The 18332-nt window shown below is 37.1% G+C and overlaps 1 protein-coding gene across 1 annotated transcript; it reads right to left on the reverse strand.

Moving 5' to 3' along the window:
- Positions 1 to 585: 585 nt before the first annotated feature.
- On the reverse strand, positions 586 to 17141 carry LOC107567256 (ras and Rab interactor 2-like). Its single transcript, XM_016252901.1, has 14 exons — positions 17098 to 17141; positions 16826 to 16985; positions 12290 to 12398; positions 11545 to 11617; positions 10854 to 10942; positions 10625 to 10747; positions 9879 to 9951; positions 9190 to 9278; positions 8983 to 9083; positions 6261 to 6483; positions 4891 to 5496; positions 3365 to 3682; positions 2180 to 2311; positions 586 to 692 (listed from the first exon to the last, which is right to left on the reverse strand). Exons 1-14 carry the CDS (start codon positions 17139 to 17141, stop codon positions 586 to 588), a joined length of 2247 nt encoding a protein of 748 aa, XP_016108387.1.
- Positions 17142 to 18332: the final 1191 nt, after the last annotated feature.

Raw genomic sequence — 18332 nt, forward strand, 5'->3', positions numbered from 1 at the left:
CATTAAGACAGTCCCTTGCTGCCACCTACTGGCGGTTTACTTTCATAGTAGCTTATCTTTGCATTTTTTCCAACATTTCAAATTTGTATATCTAAAAAAAGAACTATTTTTAAACACCAAGCTCACAACATTGTTTATGCTGTTATAGTGTTGCAGTCTAAATGCATTCTTGCTATATTTCAGCTACATTGAACTGTCTGTGTAAATGCATCTGAATGCCACTCCAGTCACTTCTGTTTCTTCTGCAGTGGAAAGATCGTTTTTGTTCATACTGATTTAATTTGATTGGTAACAGCCCTATATTGCCTTTTTATATCAAGTGAAATTATTAACAAAATGTAAGGCTTTGATTTGGAAAGAATTGGTTAAGAATGGGAAAAATGCCCTTTAAATAGGTCAAAAATGACCTGGAAATCTATTTAAATACAATTTTGTATGCAGTATTAAGTCATACAAAACGTAATTTCCCAACAACAAAATTGTGACCAGTGAAAATGCTGAGTGGCAATCTTTTTGGTAAAAAAACCCCCACAGAAAAACATGTACAATACTTCTCCCTAGTGGTCACGATGAACCGCAGCAGATTCATAGGAGGCCTACATAAGTAGATTGGAAGAGGAATTTCGCTAGACGAGGCCGGAAGCTGCTGATGTAAAAAAGGGCAGCGTAGAGAGACGTAAGGTAGTACCCACCTGAGAGAAAGACCGAAAGACAGTATGCACGTTACACACGCTTGTATGTGAATATTTAAAAACAACTACTAAACTACACCCTTCTGGTGGAAAATTCCACTGACGGTCATTCTTTTTATAATTCTAATGCGACATATTAATTTCTTCAAGCAACAAATAGATATCAAACAATTATCTTTGTAAATGTTTTGAAAATTCTTTAAGCATTTAGCCTTTATCAAATCCCTATGATTTTCTTTCAGTATGCGCATTCAGTATTTTGGTGCAAATTTAAAAAGTTTTACACGATAAAATTGTGATTTTTTTAACAGTCATCTGAATGGTGGATGCTCATGTCCAAACAGAGACATATAAATGAAAAACTAAATTTAAAGAGGCCTTTATGACACACTTCAGGGTAGTTTCAAATAAAGGGCTTGAGACATAGAAGGGGTCCTGCCATTGAGATGACTGGGAATGCATTGGATAGATCTCTACATGTACTATCTTGGTCTTGGTCCAGACAAACAGTCATTGATCCAGAAGCTGACATGTTGGACTGAGTACTGCTTTGAAAGAATCACAGTGTTTGCCTTACCAATGCATTACAGATGTCACTGCATATAAACTACTAGGGCTGAAAAACTAAATTCGAATTTTATACTTAAATATTAGCAAAATTCGAATTATATTCGAATTTAAAATGCATAATTTCAGTTAGGGTGAAGAAAAGCTTTTGGCTTCTTTTCTGAGGCCGCAAGAGAGCACATCGAGCAAAATATTACTAGTGCACATTTATTCAAAGCATAAGATAACATGACTATCTGTGAAAAAAGTGCATAATGTTTAAAATAGTTTATAAACCAATTATAATTAATTAAGTTGCTTAAACAACTATAAACAAAACAGCATCATGTATGCATAGTTTAATACAAAGGGCGGAAAGCCAATCACACGGAGTACATTTTTCATTTAAAAACATGAGATGCAGTGGGATGGGGACAAAACCCACCATAAAGTTTCGATATATGTTTTTTTCAAAGTTAAACTTGTTTTAATTTTACATGGCTTTCTAAACACGTGGCTCCTTTGTGTGAGATGCGAGTGTAACGGTGATAGATGTCCCTCTAGAAAATGCACGAAATATGCTTTCTGTGTGAACGGCTTGGTTTCAGTTTTGATGTAAACAAGATCTTCTCCGCATTGATGTTCGCTTTTCTGCAATATTTTTTAATGAACAATGCAGCAGCGCCGCATCTAGTGGCTTCAACTGGATAGGCTAACAAAAACATTATAATGCAACGACACTTACATTGTCATCGTATCTCGTGCGCCACTGATAAGGCTGCCTGACGCACAACTAAAATGCAACGTTTTTGCATTCGAATGTGGATTTTTATTTTAAATTCGACGAATATTCGAAATTCTATTTTTTTTGACAGCCCTATAAACTACAGCAGTACAGCAAATACTTCATTTATGGGTTTGAATGTGTGTGTACCCCCTACCCTCTCCTTGTAGTTGCATGGGGTCTAGCAGCTCCATCATATAGTCAGTGTCAACCTGAAGTGTAGCTACATCACTACGCAGCAACACCCATGTCAGGCATGGCAGGAAGTCATCTGCCCCGAAGACCGTACCTAACATGAAACATAAATCTACACCTTAATGACGGAGGTTTTTAGATGTTTTAAGTGCTTAAAAATGGCTCTGTGTGTAAATGTTCGGAATTGTTGGTTATTCTGTACAGGACAAATCAAAATGATTAGAGCACCAGTATTTCCACCAGCTAAAATGGTTTTAAGTCAGTAAAGTCAGCATCTTTTGCTGTAGTGTGTCAGTAGGAAACACAGAGATCTGATCTGATCATCATCCGGTCTGTCTGGAATGACATGAAGAAACAGAACAAATTGAGACAGACTCAATCCAGAAGAACTGTGGCAACGTCTCCAAGATGCTTCAAGAAACCTACCTGCAAAGCTACTGAAAAACTATGAGCAAGTGCACCGAGGGCAAAAGCTGCTTTAAACGCAAATGATGTCATGCCAAATGTTGATTTATTTTTAGTTATAATGCAACGACACTTACATTGTCATCGCATCTCGTGCGCCACTGATAAGGCTGCCTGACGCACAACTAAAAAATACGTTTTTGCATTCGAATGTGGATTTTTATTTTAAATTCGACGAATATTGGAAATTCTATTTATTTTAGTTAATAGAAGTTAATTGATAAAGAAAATCTATTTATGACAGCATCCTCATTTTACAGCATTTTTACACACGTGGCTAAAACTTTTAACAGTACTGTATCTTTGCAGGTAGGTTTCTTGAAGCATCTTGGAGACGTTGCCACAGTTCTTCTGGATTGAGTCTGTTTCAGTTTGTTCTGTTTCTTCATGTCATTCCAAACAGACGGATGATGATCAGATCAGATCTCTGTGTGGAGCACTGGCTGCTGTCAGACAAAAATCTCACTGGATTATTACAATTAAATGTAAACTGATATTTCCTACTGACACACTACAGCAAAAGATAGAAATAACTGACTTAAAACCATTTTTAGCTGTTTTTTTAAAATACTAGTGTTCTAAAAATGTTGGACACTGTATAGAAATGCGAGTATATAAACAGAGAACATACAAGGTCAACGTTCAAAGGAAGTGGAATTTCTCACAGTACTACTTCACTCACCAGGCTTGGCATTAGTATTCATACTATGGTAGATATTCTTGCAGACTTTGAGTAGGGTGTCAACTTTTTTACTGGGCGAATAGGCCTCATGCATTGTGGTCCAGCGTTGCTGGATCTTTTCCATCATGCTGGAATCAGGTACCCCGGCCCCTGCTGCGCCCTCCAGCTCCTCCAGGCTACGGTTCTCCAGGGTGCTCTTGTTGGCCTCTAAACGCTGCAGAGTGCCATCATCCCTGCGTGCTGTCTTTAGATATACGTAAAGGTGAGAGTAAACTGGCTTCAGAGCTACTTTATGTAAGGCAAGCTCCAGCATAGCATCTAAGGGCAGAGAGAAAAACAGATTTGTGAATAAATTTGGGTTTAGTAGAGGCAAATAAAAGAATTGTTACTGTATGGAATTCTTGCTAGAAAGTTCTGTGATATGAACTCTGTCATCATGACCAAACATGTTTTCGATTGTTAACCACATAGCATTAGCTTTAGTTTGTTCTTTAAGGACACACTCAGTTTGCAGCTTTTTTTTTTGTAATTCCAGACACATGCAAATATGAAAAAAACAGACACAGCTGTGAAATGTGTAATGCATTATGAATTGTGTTCTGATACAGTACATTTTGTAACACAGCAACATGAACCATGAATAGCTGAATTCAATGTGTTCACTTACTTGTTAATTAAACTGTTTGGCTCTATTAATTTCCATTCAATTTCCCAGCACTTTCCTTCAAAATAACTAATATATTAACAAAACTCACACTTTATTTAAAGGTCCAATTCTCACCATTAACAAACCATTAACTATGACTTAACTATGAGGGAACGCCTCGATGTGACCTGTGTCTGAATCATACATTCAAAACAACAACAACACGTTGGCCGGCGACAGCCTATGACGTCACTACCGGTACGACCACAATACAAAGAGGCGCCGGGAGAACACGTCATCCGCTTCTTCATCTGAAGCTTGCGTCCGAAGCATGGCAAGGAAACTAGAGGACGCAGTGTCTCGTTCCCTACTCAGGGAACCATGGTTACATATGTAACCTGAGATGTTCCCTTTCAAGGGAACTTCGAACGGCGTCCTCTAGGGGTCGCTATGGGGAATGATATACCCACGCCACCATGCTGAGGGGAGTGCATGCCAAAACTTCAATAAACTTCTAATTTGCTGTTTATTAATAGTTAACAAGGCAGTTGTTAAGTTTAGGTATTGGGTAGGATTAGGGCTGTAGAATATGGTCATGCAGAATATGTGCTTTATACGTACTAATAAACAGCCAATATGTTAATAACAGGCATGTTAAAAAAGCAACTAGTTAATAGTGAGAATTGGTTCCTGTACTAGAGTGTTGCCACTTTTATTTTTAAGTGTGACCAGAAAAAGACCATGTTCACTGTGTAGGTCTGCCTATTATGGAGATCAGAGATTCAACTGTAATTCAATTGTATTTGTTGATAAAATAATACAGATAAACTGATAGGCTGTTATTATATAATGCTATCCCCAACACATCTCCAGGTCATACCCAGCTCAAAATCCGGAGTGTCTCCAACGCTGTCTGTGATGCTTTGGATCTCTGGACAATCAAACAGAGTTCTCCTCAGAGCAGTGAGAGACGAACGCACTTCCTGCAGCATCTCTGTGCAGGTCACTCCAGGACTGACGCCGCTTGCAAGAGTTAGCACAACAAATCCCCTGACAGTCTCTGCAAAAGCCCCACCCTTCCGTTCCGCCATCTCCTGAACACGTTTACTCAGTCTCCGCTGTGGCGACACAAGTCCACCTAGAGCCTGACCCACGGCAGAGAGGCGGTTCTTCATCTTATCTGCCAGCTGGAAGCGGGGCGAAGGCAGGGATGGGCTTAAAGCTGGTTCAGACTCCTCCTCTATACTGCTGATTGACAGCGAGTCCAGCTCTAAGCCGGGCGGTTGAAGCAGAGAGGAAGGAAGTGATGAGTTCAGCCATATCTTGTCTTCTATCCACGACACACGGTGTGGTGACTGAGGGAGAGGGCTTTGAATGGAGTCAACACTTGCTCTTTTTAGGGGGTCTTCCTTGCTGGCGCCACTCGCCCTTCGAAGCACAACTCCACCTGGGGTAGCTGAAGAGTCTGGATTCTTCTCAAATGATCCTTTGAGAAGTAACAAAGACATTAAGCTACATAACACTACCTAACTGAGATCTGCCTTTTTATCAACAGATCATAAACATTACATGTTGGGTACTTGAAACCAATGTTGTTATTCTTAACTAAAATTATTTAAAATATAAATATTTAATGAAAAACTTAAGGCAAGACACCACAGGTGAATAGGGTAAAGACAACAACAACAACAACAAACTAATAGATATTAGATAGATAATAGAAATCAGAAAATACTCCCAATATGTAAGAGATTTTTGGGTCAGTGCAGGAGAAAAATAGCATTCTGAGAAAACAGGCTTTAAAGATATGCACTGTAATTGAAATCTACAGGCGCTAATAGATAAAGTGCTATAAAAACACTTTAAAGTGTTTTAAAATGTTTTTTCCCCATTAGTCTGAAAAAAGAACTTAATGAAAAGCCAAAAAGACATTAATTTCTACAGTGACAGATGCTCAAGTTTTTTCAAAAACAGATTCAAAAATCTGTTGTTGTCTGTAGTGTCTCACATTAAATTTCAAAACCTTAAATGATAATTAGAAATGTGCCTTAGAAACAAACTTAAATAAAATAAGTTGAAGTTGAAGTGCTAAAATTACCAAAACAAAAATTGAAATAAATTAAAGCTAAATAGAAGTATTTAAACTAAAAATACAAAACTAACAAAAATGACAAAGGCACATGAAAAGATTAGAAAACTGAAAGTATAGAAGTAAAAAGATAGCTGACAGAAATAAAAGACAGCCACTACCTCTGTCATGGTCAAAGCTGCTAGAGCTGTCATCAGATAGTGTAGATGACCTCTGTTTGAGTCCTCTTCCTGCCCATGCTCTCGTGGTACTTAACCGCTTGTCTCGCCTCAAGTTCATTGGAAGATTGACTGTGCTGGCTGAAGAATGAGTAAGCCAATCATCACCATGCTCTTGAAGGTACAAGGGATTGATGAAGCACATGGCACCACTGGCAGCTGTAACCTACCAACAAGTAGAAATCATTTCAAGGTCTTGCCTCCCACACATAGAATATAGTCGCAAAGATTAAAAAGAATAGATTCCTAATGGATACATTAGTTACGGTAGTACATTTCAATGTCCTTGTTTACTGCTACACAGGTTTGGGGAATTTCTTACATTAAAGCACCGTAAATTAATGTTTGGACATTGCACTCAAAAGTCCAATAAGTTCAACAAGTAATAGTAGACCACATCCGAAAAAAGTTGTTTGTCTACCAACTGATTTGGCGTATTACAATCCTTTTGATAACTTATTATCAGTAGCTATGTTTCCATCCACCTATTTTTATGCGCATTTTGGGATATTGCGTAAAAAAAAACGTTGGATGGAAACGGCAAGATGGGCATAAATTCTAAAAATGTGCATTAAAACTTCTGCACTCAACTAAGTAGAATACATTTCTTATCCGGTTAGAAAACATGCACATAAACTTCCTTAATGCGCATCAAAAAAGACATATGACTTGTGATGGGACAGCATAACTGGACCAACCAAAGGACCGATCTCCTTGCACAGCATCTGAAATGCTAGTTTTGTCGTTCTAAAATGCTTGAGCAAAGTCTTGCCAAAGTGCTTCGTTATAATTAACTCCCAGAACTGCTTTCCCAAACAGCAGACTCCGAAAATAAGATAACATGACCGTGTTTCGTTCTACGTGCTCTGAAGCTCGTAATTTATTGTATACTAGGATTATTATATACAGTGCCTTCTCCTACTGCAGCAAATAAAATGTTTCTTTGTGATATTTAGCACAAGTTAATCAATTGGATGGAAACGGCAAGATGGGCATAAATTCTAAAAATGTGCATAAAAACTTCTGCACTCAACTAAGTAGAATACATTTCTTATCCGGTTAGAAAACATGCACATAAACTTCCTTAATGCGCATCAAAAAAGACATATGACTTGTGATGGGACAGCATAACTGGACCAACCAATGGACCGATCTCCTTGCACAGCATCTGAAATGCTAGTTTTGTCGTTCTAAAATGCTTGAGCAAAGTCTTGCCAAAGTGCTTCGTTATAATTAACACCCAGAACTGCTTTCCCAAACAGCAGACTCCGAAAATAAGATAACATGACCGTGTTTCGTTCTACGTGCTCTGAAGCTCGTAATTTATTGTATACTAGGATTATTATATACAGTGCCTTCTCCTACTGCAGCAAATAAAATGTTTCTTTGTGATATTTAGCACAAGTTAATCAGGAAGTGACAATTTTGTTCTTCAACTCACTGGATGGAAACGGTGCTTTATTCGCAAATGTGTTATGCGATATTCCAATTTTGCACATAAGTTTAATTTGTAACTTTGGATGGAAACATAGCTAGTGTCTAGATGATACACATTAAAATTCACGTGAACCAGACAGTCTAAGATATGTAAATATTTGGTTACACTTTATTTTTTGGTTACATTTTATTTTTACACTGCTTGTTGCAGTGTAAACACAAATAAGGACCAAATAATATTAATTGATAACATGTACTTACTTTAAAGGGGTGGCTGATTGCGATTTCACTTTTTTAACGTTAGTTAGTGTGTAATGTTGCTGTTTGAGCATAAACAATATCTGTAAAGTTACGAAGCTGAAAGTTCAATGCAAACGGAGATATCGTCTTTTAAAACTCTGTCAGTTTAATGCCTACAAAAACGACTTAAACAAATTACTTCCCGGGTTCGTAACAAACCCTGATAAACCCCGCCCTCGGGAAGCGTTATACATGGACACGCGTGCGGTTGCCGTACTGTATTAAAGCTTTAATCAGGATAAAACCGTATATTGAAAGCTAACATAAGCAGTAGCATTTACAAATAACAGCATATCTAAAAGTATGAGACGATAACAAACAGGGACGTTTAGAGGCGGTTTAGCCAATCACAACACACTGGGCTAGCTAACCAATCAGAGCCCATCGCCTATTTCTGAGGGCGGGGCTTCATAAAAGCAGGAAATGAACATCCCGTTTCTCAGAGAAGGGACAGAACGGTGTGGAATAAAGCTAAATTATGTGAAAAATAATGCGAGTTTTTTTTTAAAACGAAGCATTAACATGTTAGACTGCACCCCATAAACACAATCAAGCCTAGAAAAAAAAAAAACAGTGAACCACCCCTTTAAGGTATAGTTTCTACTATAGAAAGTAGATGTAACATGAAAGACGAACACTTTAAGATAAAGTGATACCAATTATTTTTCTCAAATGATTAGTAATTTTCTCTAAAACAAGTTCAATACTTAAAACAAAACATGGGCAAGAACCAGTATCTTTATAGGTACAGTACCTATGTTTTATGACATACCCCAATTAAAAATTCTGAAATCAGAATTACTAAGCACAATTACTTCTGAATGATGCTGTTACATATACCATACTGAACAAATATTATAAAACTGAAAACATCAGAGAAGTAAAGTAAAGTAAAGTAAAGGTCACTGAGTCAGAGGGTTTGTATCACCTGTATAGTGCACATGATTGTTTCTGGCGTTTCTGCTATATCTTGTGTTTCTGGAGTCATACTGCCAATCAGCGGATCTGAAGAGGGGCACAGCCAGGTCTCTAAAGGTCAAACACACAAATCACTGGAATCCAGAGAGTCCGATTTGCATAACAGCACATTTATAGTGTAGTACAGAGGATAGTAAATGACAGGGCAAGTACTAACTTGGACCAAGCAGAGGAACAAGATGATCTGATAGACTGTTAAGGGTGTAAACCCATGAGGGAACCAATAAACAGACAGGCAAAACATCCCTGAAAGAAAATTAAGTGTAGCAGAAGTCAGATAATACAAAGAAACACATTATTTATAGCATTATTTATATCGTAAGTTCAAAGTAACTTCAAAAGTAACTATTTTTAATAAAGCAAAAACATAAATATTATTTAACACCACTGATCCAACCTTAATACCAACAAACAAACTTTTAATCAGGTTTAATAAGGTTCAAATATTTCTTTAATGTAACAATTACAGGCTGACCCTTAAAAGTTTAATCTTATGCCAAATTAAAATTTTAAAACAAACAGATTATTGATTATTTGAGATTGTTTGTCCGACATGGTAACCAAAAATTTGTAACGTCTAAAATTACTGGTTTTATTCAAGTCAAAAATACTATTTAACATCACTGAACCAACCTACATACATGAATTTATACCAACAAAACACATTTTTATGGGTGGAATCATTGCAAGTTACCAGTTGTTGTTTTTTTACAGTGCATAGAAGATTTAATATAATTTACTATCCAACACGGGTGCACAGAGTTTCCTGTGATAACATCCGGTTACCAAGCAAAACAGACGTGCTTCCTTATCAATAGCTGCTAGATAAAAATAACTCAGCCTCACCTGCTCACGGTGTAGAAGTGCAGCAGTTGAAAGAGATCAGGGAAAGCCAGGTGTGATGCCGTCAAGCGAAGAGCTATGAAAGAAAAACAAAAAGACAAGAGAACTAACTGAGTCAGACTAGCACTATGAGTAATAGAGAGAAACTGGGCAGACTAGTCATGAACTTCAAAAGTACACAGATGTAATGAGGAAATAGGAAGACCGTAGGGTTCAGGATGTGAATTTTATCAGCATGCACAAATAGAGAACAAACTACTGTGCAGAAGAGTTTACTGAACTTTGCACAAACGTCTCATGTAGCCTACATTGCACAAACTATTCCCACACGGTCCTTCCCATGTCAGCTTGTAACAGGAAATGTAGAAAACTTGCATGCTTTAGAATTGCATTATGACTGACTATGCCTGTCAGCTCATTCATTTCCTCGCAAAAAAACAAAACCAAAAAAATGCTCCGAGGTTGCTCTTTCATATGTCAGGAAACTTATACATGTCTCATACAAATCTAAATAAATAAACAAACTTAAAAAGGACAAAAAAAACAACAACAACTGGACAGTAATATTATGCAGCTATAAAATGTGGACAGCATAGCTCAGATAATTTGATCATGGAGGAGTTGACAACGTCATGAGAACATGTTGATCATGACAAATGCTTGAGGTCATGTTAAATTCTGACTTGTGGTTGCAAACTTGGGTATAGCATATCTGAGCAGCAATCAAAGATGAAAAGGCTTTTTGGTACCTGTTCCACTGCTTAAGATAGGGAATTCTTTGACCGGCTCCCCTTCTGGCGTTTCTGCTATATCTTGTGTTTCTGGAGTCATACTGCCAATCAGCGGATCTGAAGAGGGGCACAGCCAGGTCTCTAAAGGTCAAACACACAAATCACTGGAATCCAGAGAGTCCGATTTGCATAACAGCACATTTATAGTGTAGTACAGAGGATAGTAAATGACAGGGCAAGTACTAACTTGGACCAAGCAGAGGAACAAGATGATCTGATAGACTGTTAAGGGTGTAAACCCATGAGGGAACCAATAAACAGACAGGCAAAACATCCCTGAAAGAAAATTAAGTGTAGCAGAAGTCAGATAATACAAAGAAACACATTATTTATAGCATTATTTATATCGTAAGTTCAAAGTAACTTCAAAAGTAACTATTTTTAATAAAGCAAAAACATAAATATTATTTAACACCACTGATCCAACCTTAATACCAACAAACAAACTTTTAATCAGGTTTAATAAGGTTCAAATATTTCTTTAATGTTAAACAATTACAGGCTGCCCCTTAAAAATGTTATCTTATGCCCAATTAAAATGTTAAAACAAACAGATTATTGATTATTTGAGATTGTTTGTCCGACATGGTAACCAAAAATTTGTAACGTCTAAAATTACTGGTTTTATTCAAGTCAAAAATACTATTTAACATCACTGAACCAACCTACATACATGAATTTATACCAACAAAACACATTTTTATGGGTGGAATCATTGCAAGTTACCAGTTGTTGTTTTTTTACAGTGCATAGAAGATTTAATATAATTTACTATCCAACACGGGTGCACAGAGTTTCCTGTGATAACATCCGGTTACCAAGCAAAACAGACGTGCTTCCTTATCAATAGCTGCTAGATAAAAATAACTCAGCCTCACCTGCTCACGGTGTAGAAGTGCAGCAGTTGAAAGAGATCAGGGAAAGCCAGGTGTGATGCCGTCAAGCGAAGAGCTATGAAAGAAAAACAAAAAGACAAGAGAACTAACTGAGTCAGACTAGCACTATGAGTAATAGAGAGAAACTGGGCAGACTAGTCATGAACTTCAAAAGTACACAGATGTAATGAGGAAATAGGAAGACCGTAGGGTTCAGGATGTGAATTTTATCAGCATGCACAAATAGAGAACAAACTACTGTGCAGAAGAGTTTACTGAACTTTGCACAAACGTCTCATGTAGCCTACATTGCACAAACTATTCCCACACGGTCCTTCCCATGTCAGCTTGTACAGGAAATGTAGAAAACTTGCATGCTTTAGAATTGCATTATGACTGACTATGCCTGTCAGCTCATTCATTTCCTCGCAAAAAAACAAAACCAAAAAAATGCTCCGAGGTTGCTCTTTCATATGTCAGGAAACTTATACATGTCTCATACAAATCTAAATAAATAAACAAACTTAAAAAGGACAAAAAAAACAACAACAACTGGACAGTAATATTATGCAGCTATAAAATGTGGACAGCATAGCTCAGATAATTTGATCATGGAGGAGTTGACAACGTCATGAGAACATGTTGATCATGACAAATGCTTGAGGTCATGTTAAATTCTGACTTGTGGTTGCAAACTTGGGTATAGCATATCTGAGCAGCAATCAAAGATGAAAAGGCTTTTTGGTACCTGTTCCACTGCTTAAGATAGGGAATTCTTTGACCGGCTCCCCTCTGTCCCCCACAGACACACACAGAAGCTGGTCTTGAGACGAAGAGTCTTGGACCACCAGGAAACTCTGTAAATGAACAGCTATTTAACAGCCATTTCGCTGTTATGCTTCAAGCATTGAGGATCAAAATATCATGGAGAATAATGCATCACTGTCATATTTCTATAAACTAATTAGATGACCACTCATTTGAATAAGCAATACAACAACCACTGAATTCAAGGAAATGCTCACTTTGTGGGTAAGCACTCTTACAAGAGGAAGTCAGTGCACACTAAAGTTTGGTACCAAAAAAAATCTAAATATAGATGACAGTGAAAACTACTTTAGTTATTAGCATTTATTTAGTTGATTAAAACCCACCATGGATATGCTTCTAACATATACACAGCAGCTACCTTTCATTCCAATTCAAAATATAAAAATAACGTTTCAAGAACTTTGAGGATTTTGCTCCTTTACAATGACCACAAAGGAAGTGAAATGAGACCTCTGATAATTGACATCACTCACTAGTTATATATAGTGTAAATATGAAAGTATATTTCATGGTGTTGAAATGTGGAGGGGAAAAAAACGTTACACACACACACACACACACACACACATAGACTTTCACCATATGATATCACAATAATCCAAGTAATTGACATGACTCCAGTCCATCAATTCATGTTGCGTGACATGAAAAGCTGCATGTTTGAAATAAACACAGATCCATCAAGATATTTTAACTTCTTACCATTGCTTCCTATTTGTAATATTGCTTTCTACAGTGAAAAAGTCATCTCATCAAGCACCATTTACACACAAAAAACATATGTTGGTACAGCAGATTTTGATGGGAGAAGATAACAGGGGATGGACTGTAGGAAGCATATTATGGAGTCGTATTTTGGTCAGTAGCAATGTTTTAACGTTAAAATGCCTTTAAGGACAATTGGTTTCTTATGAATATGCAGCTTTTTACTTCACAACATTGTAACTAATGGACTGTATAACATTAACATGTTTTTATCTACATCTTGGATGGCCTGAGGGTTAGTAAATATTCAGAAAATGTTTTATTTCATAGACTTTCACCATATGATATCACAATAATCCAAGTAATCGACATGACTCCAGTCCATCAATTCATGTTGCGTGACATGAAAAGCTGCATGTTTGAAATAAACACAGATCCATCAAGATATTTTAACTTCTTACCATTGCTTCCTATTTGTAATATTGCTTTCTACAGTGAAAAAGTCATCTCATCAAGCACCATTTACACACAAAAAACATATGTTGGTACAGCAGATTTTGATGGGAGAAGATAACAGGGGATGGACTGTAGGAAGCATATTATGGAGTCGTATTTTGGTCAGTAGCAACGTTTTAACGTTAAAATGCCTTTAAGGACAATTGGTTTCTTATGAATATGCAGCTTTTTACTTCACAACATTGTAACTAATGGACTGTATAACATTAACATGTTTTTATCTACATCTTGGATGGCCTGAGGGTTAGTAAATATTCAGAAAATGTTTTATTTCAGGTGAACAATTCCATCAGTGATTTCAATAACATTATTCAATCCCTGATGAAAAAAAAGAAGTGCAATTATAATAAAACTGCATGCGTCTTCCGAAAGAACATGGCTTGGCAACGATCCGCTGCACGGAAGAATGTGGTTTGAGGCACCCGTGTACAAATATAGGACCTCTTATATGAAACACGAAAGTAAGCTACTTTCTGTGATATGTGCAAGACTTCCGATTCATTAGCCGCTATAAATAATTAACTAGAAGTGCAGTAAATGGTAAAACTATATGTGCTACAGACCAGTGCGTTTGTGAAAACTAATAAACTAAAACAAGAAATACCAGTTTTTTTATTTTTTTTAAAGAACTGGAAGCGGATGGCACTGAAGCCTCAACATTAAAAAGGTACAAATGGCTCTCATATGTTAATGGACATTGATGAACAAATGGGATAAAATGACAAAAGAACGGAAAAGATGGATACCTAAAAACCATGCCATCCGAGCAGGTAAGTGACATTTGTTCGTTGTAACACTTTCAGCCCAGTGTTACCTCCTGTGCACGCCGGATACTACACGCAAGGGCGAATTACGCTGCATTCAGGAAGTATTCAGACCCCCTTCACTTTTGTTATGTTGCAGCCTGATACTACAATAGTTTAAATTCTTTGGTTTCTTATTAAATCTACCCTCTGTACCTCATAAAGTGAAAATAGAATTTTAGAAATATCTGTAAAATTTATTAAAAAGAAAAACTGGAAAAAAAAATTCACATTTACATAAGTATTCAGACCCTTGATTCAGTACCTGGTTGAAAACACCTTTGGCAGCAATTACAGCCTTGAGTAATGGCCTAGGGTATGACGCAACAAGCTCTGCACACCTGTATTGGGGGATTTTCTGCATTATTCTTTGCAATTCCTCTCAAGCTTGGGCAGGTTGGATGGGTGCCGTCGGTGGACAGCCATTTCCAGGTCTCTCCAGAGATGTTCGATAGGGTTCAAGTCAGGGCTCTGGCTGGGCCACTCACAGAGTTATCCCTAAGCCACTCCTGTGTTGCCTTGGCTGTGCATTTAGGGTTATTGTCCTGTTGGAAGGTGAACCGTCGGCCCAGTCTAAGGTCCTGAGCACTGTGGAACAGGTGTTCATTGAGGATATCTCTGAACTTTGCTACATTCAGCTTTCCCCTCAACCCTGACCAGTCTCCTAGTCCCTGCCGCTGAAAAACACCCCCACAGCTGCTACCAGCACACTTTACTTTTGGGATGGTACTCTGCAGGCAATGAGCAGAGCTGGTTTCCTTCAAACATGATGCTTAGAATTGAGGTTCATCAGACCAGATAATCTTGTTTCTCGGAGTCTGAGGGTCCTTTAGGTGCGGTTTTGCAAATTCCAAGTGTGTTGCCATACGTCTTCACCGAGGAGACGATTGAGCCCAGACCAGTGAAGTGTTACAGTGATGTTTGTCCTTCTGTATGTTTCTTCCATCTGCATATATGATCATGGAGCTCAACTAGAGTGACCATCAGGCTCTTGGTCACCAGTCTAGACAAGGCCCTTCTCTATAAACTGCTCCGTTTGGCTGGCTGAACTTCTTCTACTTGAGAATTATGGAAGCCACTTTGCTCTTGAGAACCTTCAATGCAACAGAATTTTTTGAAGCCTTCCCCAGATCTGTGCCTCAATACAATCCTTTGACCTCATGGCTTGGTTTGCACTCTGATATGCATTGGCAGCTGTGAGGCCTTTCATAGAGTTTATAGAGGCCTTTTATTTGTGCCTTTCCAAATCATGTCCAATCAATTTAATTTACCACAGGTTGACTCCAATCAAGGTGTAGAAATATCTCAGCAATGATCAAGAGAAATGGGAGGCACCTGAGCTAAATTTCAAGTGTTGTTGCAAAGAGTCTGAATACTTATGTAAATAAGTATTTTAGTTTTTAAGTATTTATTTTAGTTTTTTCTTTTTAATAAATTTACAGACATTTCTAAAGTTCTGTTTTCACTCTGTCATTATGAGGTACGGAGTGTAGATTAATGAGAAAAAGAAAATAATTTAAACAATTGTAGTATCAGGCTGCAACATGTGAAGGGGGTCTGAATACTTTCTGAATGCACTGTATGTGTCCAGTTTCCATCAAAGTCCACCCCAACAGCTTTAAAATAGCCTATATCATTATTACAGGTTTATCAAAGCTTTAGCTTTATATTTAAGTTAGCTTAAATATAATTGTTTTTGTCACACCTCAAGGACCTGTTTTGTTGTTTCCTTCCTCATGTGTTCAGTAGACCTAGTTTTCCGTCTATGTCTGATTGTCATTTGGTTCAGGTGTGTCTTGTTAATTATCTTCATTTACCAATGTATTTAAGATGTGTTCAGTCCTGTGTTGCCTCATCCAGTCTACTATATCCCTACGTGTGTCTCCTGCCTGCTCTGTCCTGGCTTTACCCTTGTGTGGATTTATTAAAGACTGAATGTCATCTTCCTCGTGCGTTTCATGCCACCGTAGCGTGACAGTTTACAGCACAGTTATAAACAGGAAATTATGACAACCTCTACCGTAAATCAATCACTGAATAAACTTCTCCCTAACAGTGCACTAAAACTATGCTTCCACTATGCATGTAGACAAAGAAATGGCTTATGTTAAACAGGGAAATTCCCACAATATAGTTTTATAAAATAGTATCAATTAAAATGTAACAATTCTTAGGGTCCTATTTTTGTATCCACAGTAGGCATGGGTTATGCGCTACAACTACCTATGTCTATCCCCCAGCCTCAGTAAGACTAGATTTGACGGAATTTGAAAACAAAAAAGTTAAATTATTGAATTATGAGTTATATTTCAAGTTATATTTAACTAAAACTACTAAATTCTTTCATTGCTGACAACATCAAGGTTTTCGGGAATACTGCTGAAACAGTTAATTAATTAGTAAGCACTGATAAAAAGGAAGGCACCCACCCCAGCAGGTCTGCCCCACAGAGCGGCATGTGCTCCATGACTGTCCCAGGGACTTTTGGGAGCCCACGCATCCTGACACAACCGTAAACCTTTCAGCAGACTCAGGAGTTTTGTCTTATCTTTGGAGACCCCGTTGGGTACCGTGCTAGCAGCATTTTCTCTATTGATAAAAAAGTGTTTAATCATGCTATTGAAGAAAATCATTTAAAAAATGCACATGGAATAAAATGGTGATTACATTTACTGAAGATTGTATCCTTGTTCTCTCTCACCTGTTCTCACTGGTTGTGAATTCATCTTTTGATTCTTTCATCATCATTGGTCCAACAGAATAGCGATGGACCTGTTCAGGAAATCTGTTCTGTTATAAGCTCCTCCATTTTAGCTATGTTGCTGTAACCCTGTTGAAATTTAGAAATAGAGAAACAAAGGAAATGAAGAAATATCTCCAACCCCACATCCTTTCATTTGTATTTTTCGTTCACTCTTTCTCTGTCACAGTTCTTTGTTAACAGCTGTGTTTTATCAGTGGTGAAATCTAAAATCCGATTTTTATTTTTAATATGAAGGAGGAGTGATGAGCAGAAATTAGATGGCCATCATGGCCAAAAAAACAACTTGTTGAACATTGAACAAATGATCAAACATTTGGGCACACATTGCTACTCATTATTGCTATTTATCACTTTAGAATAATAATACAGTGGCTGGATCATGTATGAACGGTTAAATTAGCATGCAGTATAAACTCAAGCTAATACTTCATGATACATAAATATTACCAGTGAATAAAAAAAGTTCTGTTTCTTTTATAATTTGTCTCCGAACTGTACTTTCTGTTGGTATTAAAATAGCAACATCTCCACTTTAAAAATTAGAAATGCTAATTTGATTTTCGGAATTCTGACAATTATTACATTAATATCAAAGTACTCAAATTGCCCATCGTTATAACACAGCTTAATACTTAAAATCACTTAAAAAATGTATTAATCTAAGTTCAGCATAGCCACAATTATATCATAACTGTGATATATACAGTAAGTTGTCTGAATTTAAATGACCTTTTCTGGGACAAAACATCAAATGAACATGAAACACTTTTTTTCCACATCTGTTAGCTTTAGTTTATTTCTTGTCTCAGGTTTCTGTATTGGATTATCTTTTCAGTGTCATATGCAAAATATAATTATTTTGTCATCACCTTGAACTGTGAGTTCAGCTGTCATGAATAGGAACTGACCATTTGAGACAGCCCATCTTCTCAGTTTATTATACTCCATGTTTAATGTAATTATTTATAATAGTTTTATTCATGGCAGTGTTTTTTTGTTTTTACCTCTAACAGTTCTGACATTTCTGTAGAACATGGAAGAAGCAGGAGATTGTTCCCAAATGTAAAACCTACAGTAAACACCTCTGAACATCATAATAGGCTATGGCTACATACAGTAAACTTTACATTTATTTATTTATTTTTTACTTCTAAAGCCTATTTTGGCCCATG

The sequence above is a fragment of the Sinocyclocheilus grahami genome, unplaced genomic scaffold, assembly GCF_001515645.1.
Source record: "Sinocyclocheilus grahami isolate Dianchi unplaced genomic scaffold, SAMN03320097.WGS_v1.1 scaffold1138.1, whole genome shotgun sequence".
NCBI lineage: Eukaryota > Metazoa > Chordata > Actinopteri > Cypriniformes > Cyprinidae > Sinocyclocheilus > Sinocyclocheilus grahami.

Excerpts from the sequence above, each read along its gene's own strand:
- LOC107567256 (XM_016252901.1), bottom strand. The coding sequence starts at position 17,141 with ATGATGAAAGAATCAAAAGATGAATTCACAACCAGTGAGAACAG. Across the intron at positions 10,943-11,544 it reads CACTTCTACACCGTGAGCAG|GGATGTTTTGCCTGTCTGTT; the intron begins GTGAGGCTGAGT and ends ATTTTCTTTCAG. Across the intron at positions 2,312-3,364 it reads GAATACTAATGCCAAGCCTG|GTACGGTCTTCGGGGCAGAT; the intron begins GTGAGTGAAGTA and ends GTTTCATGTTAG.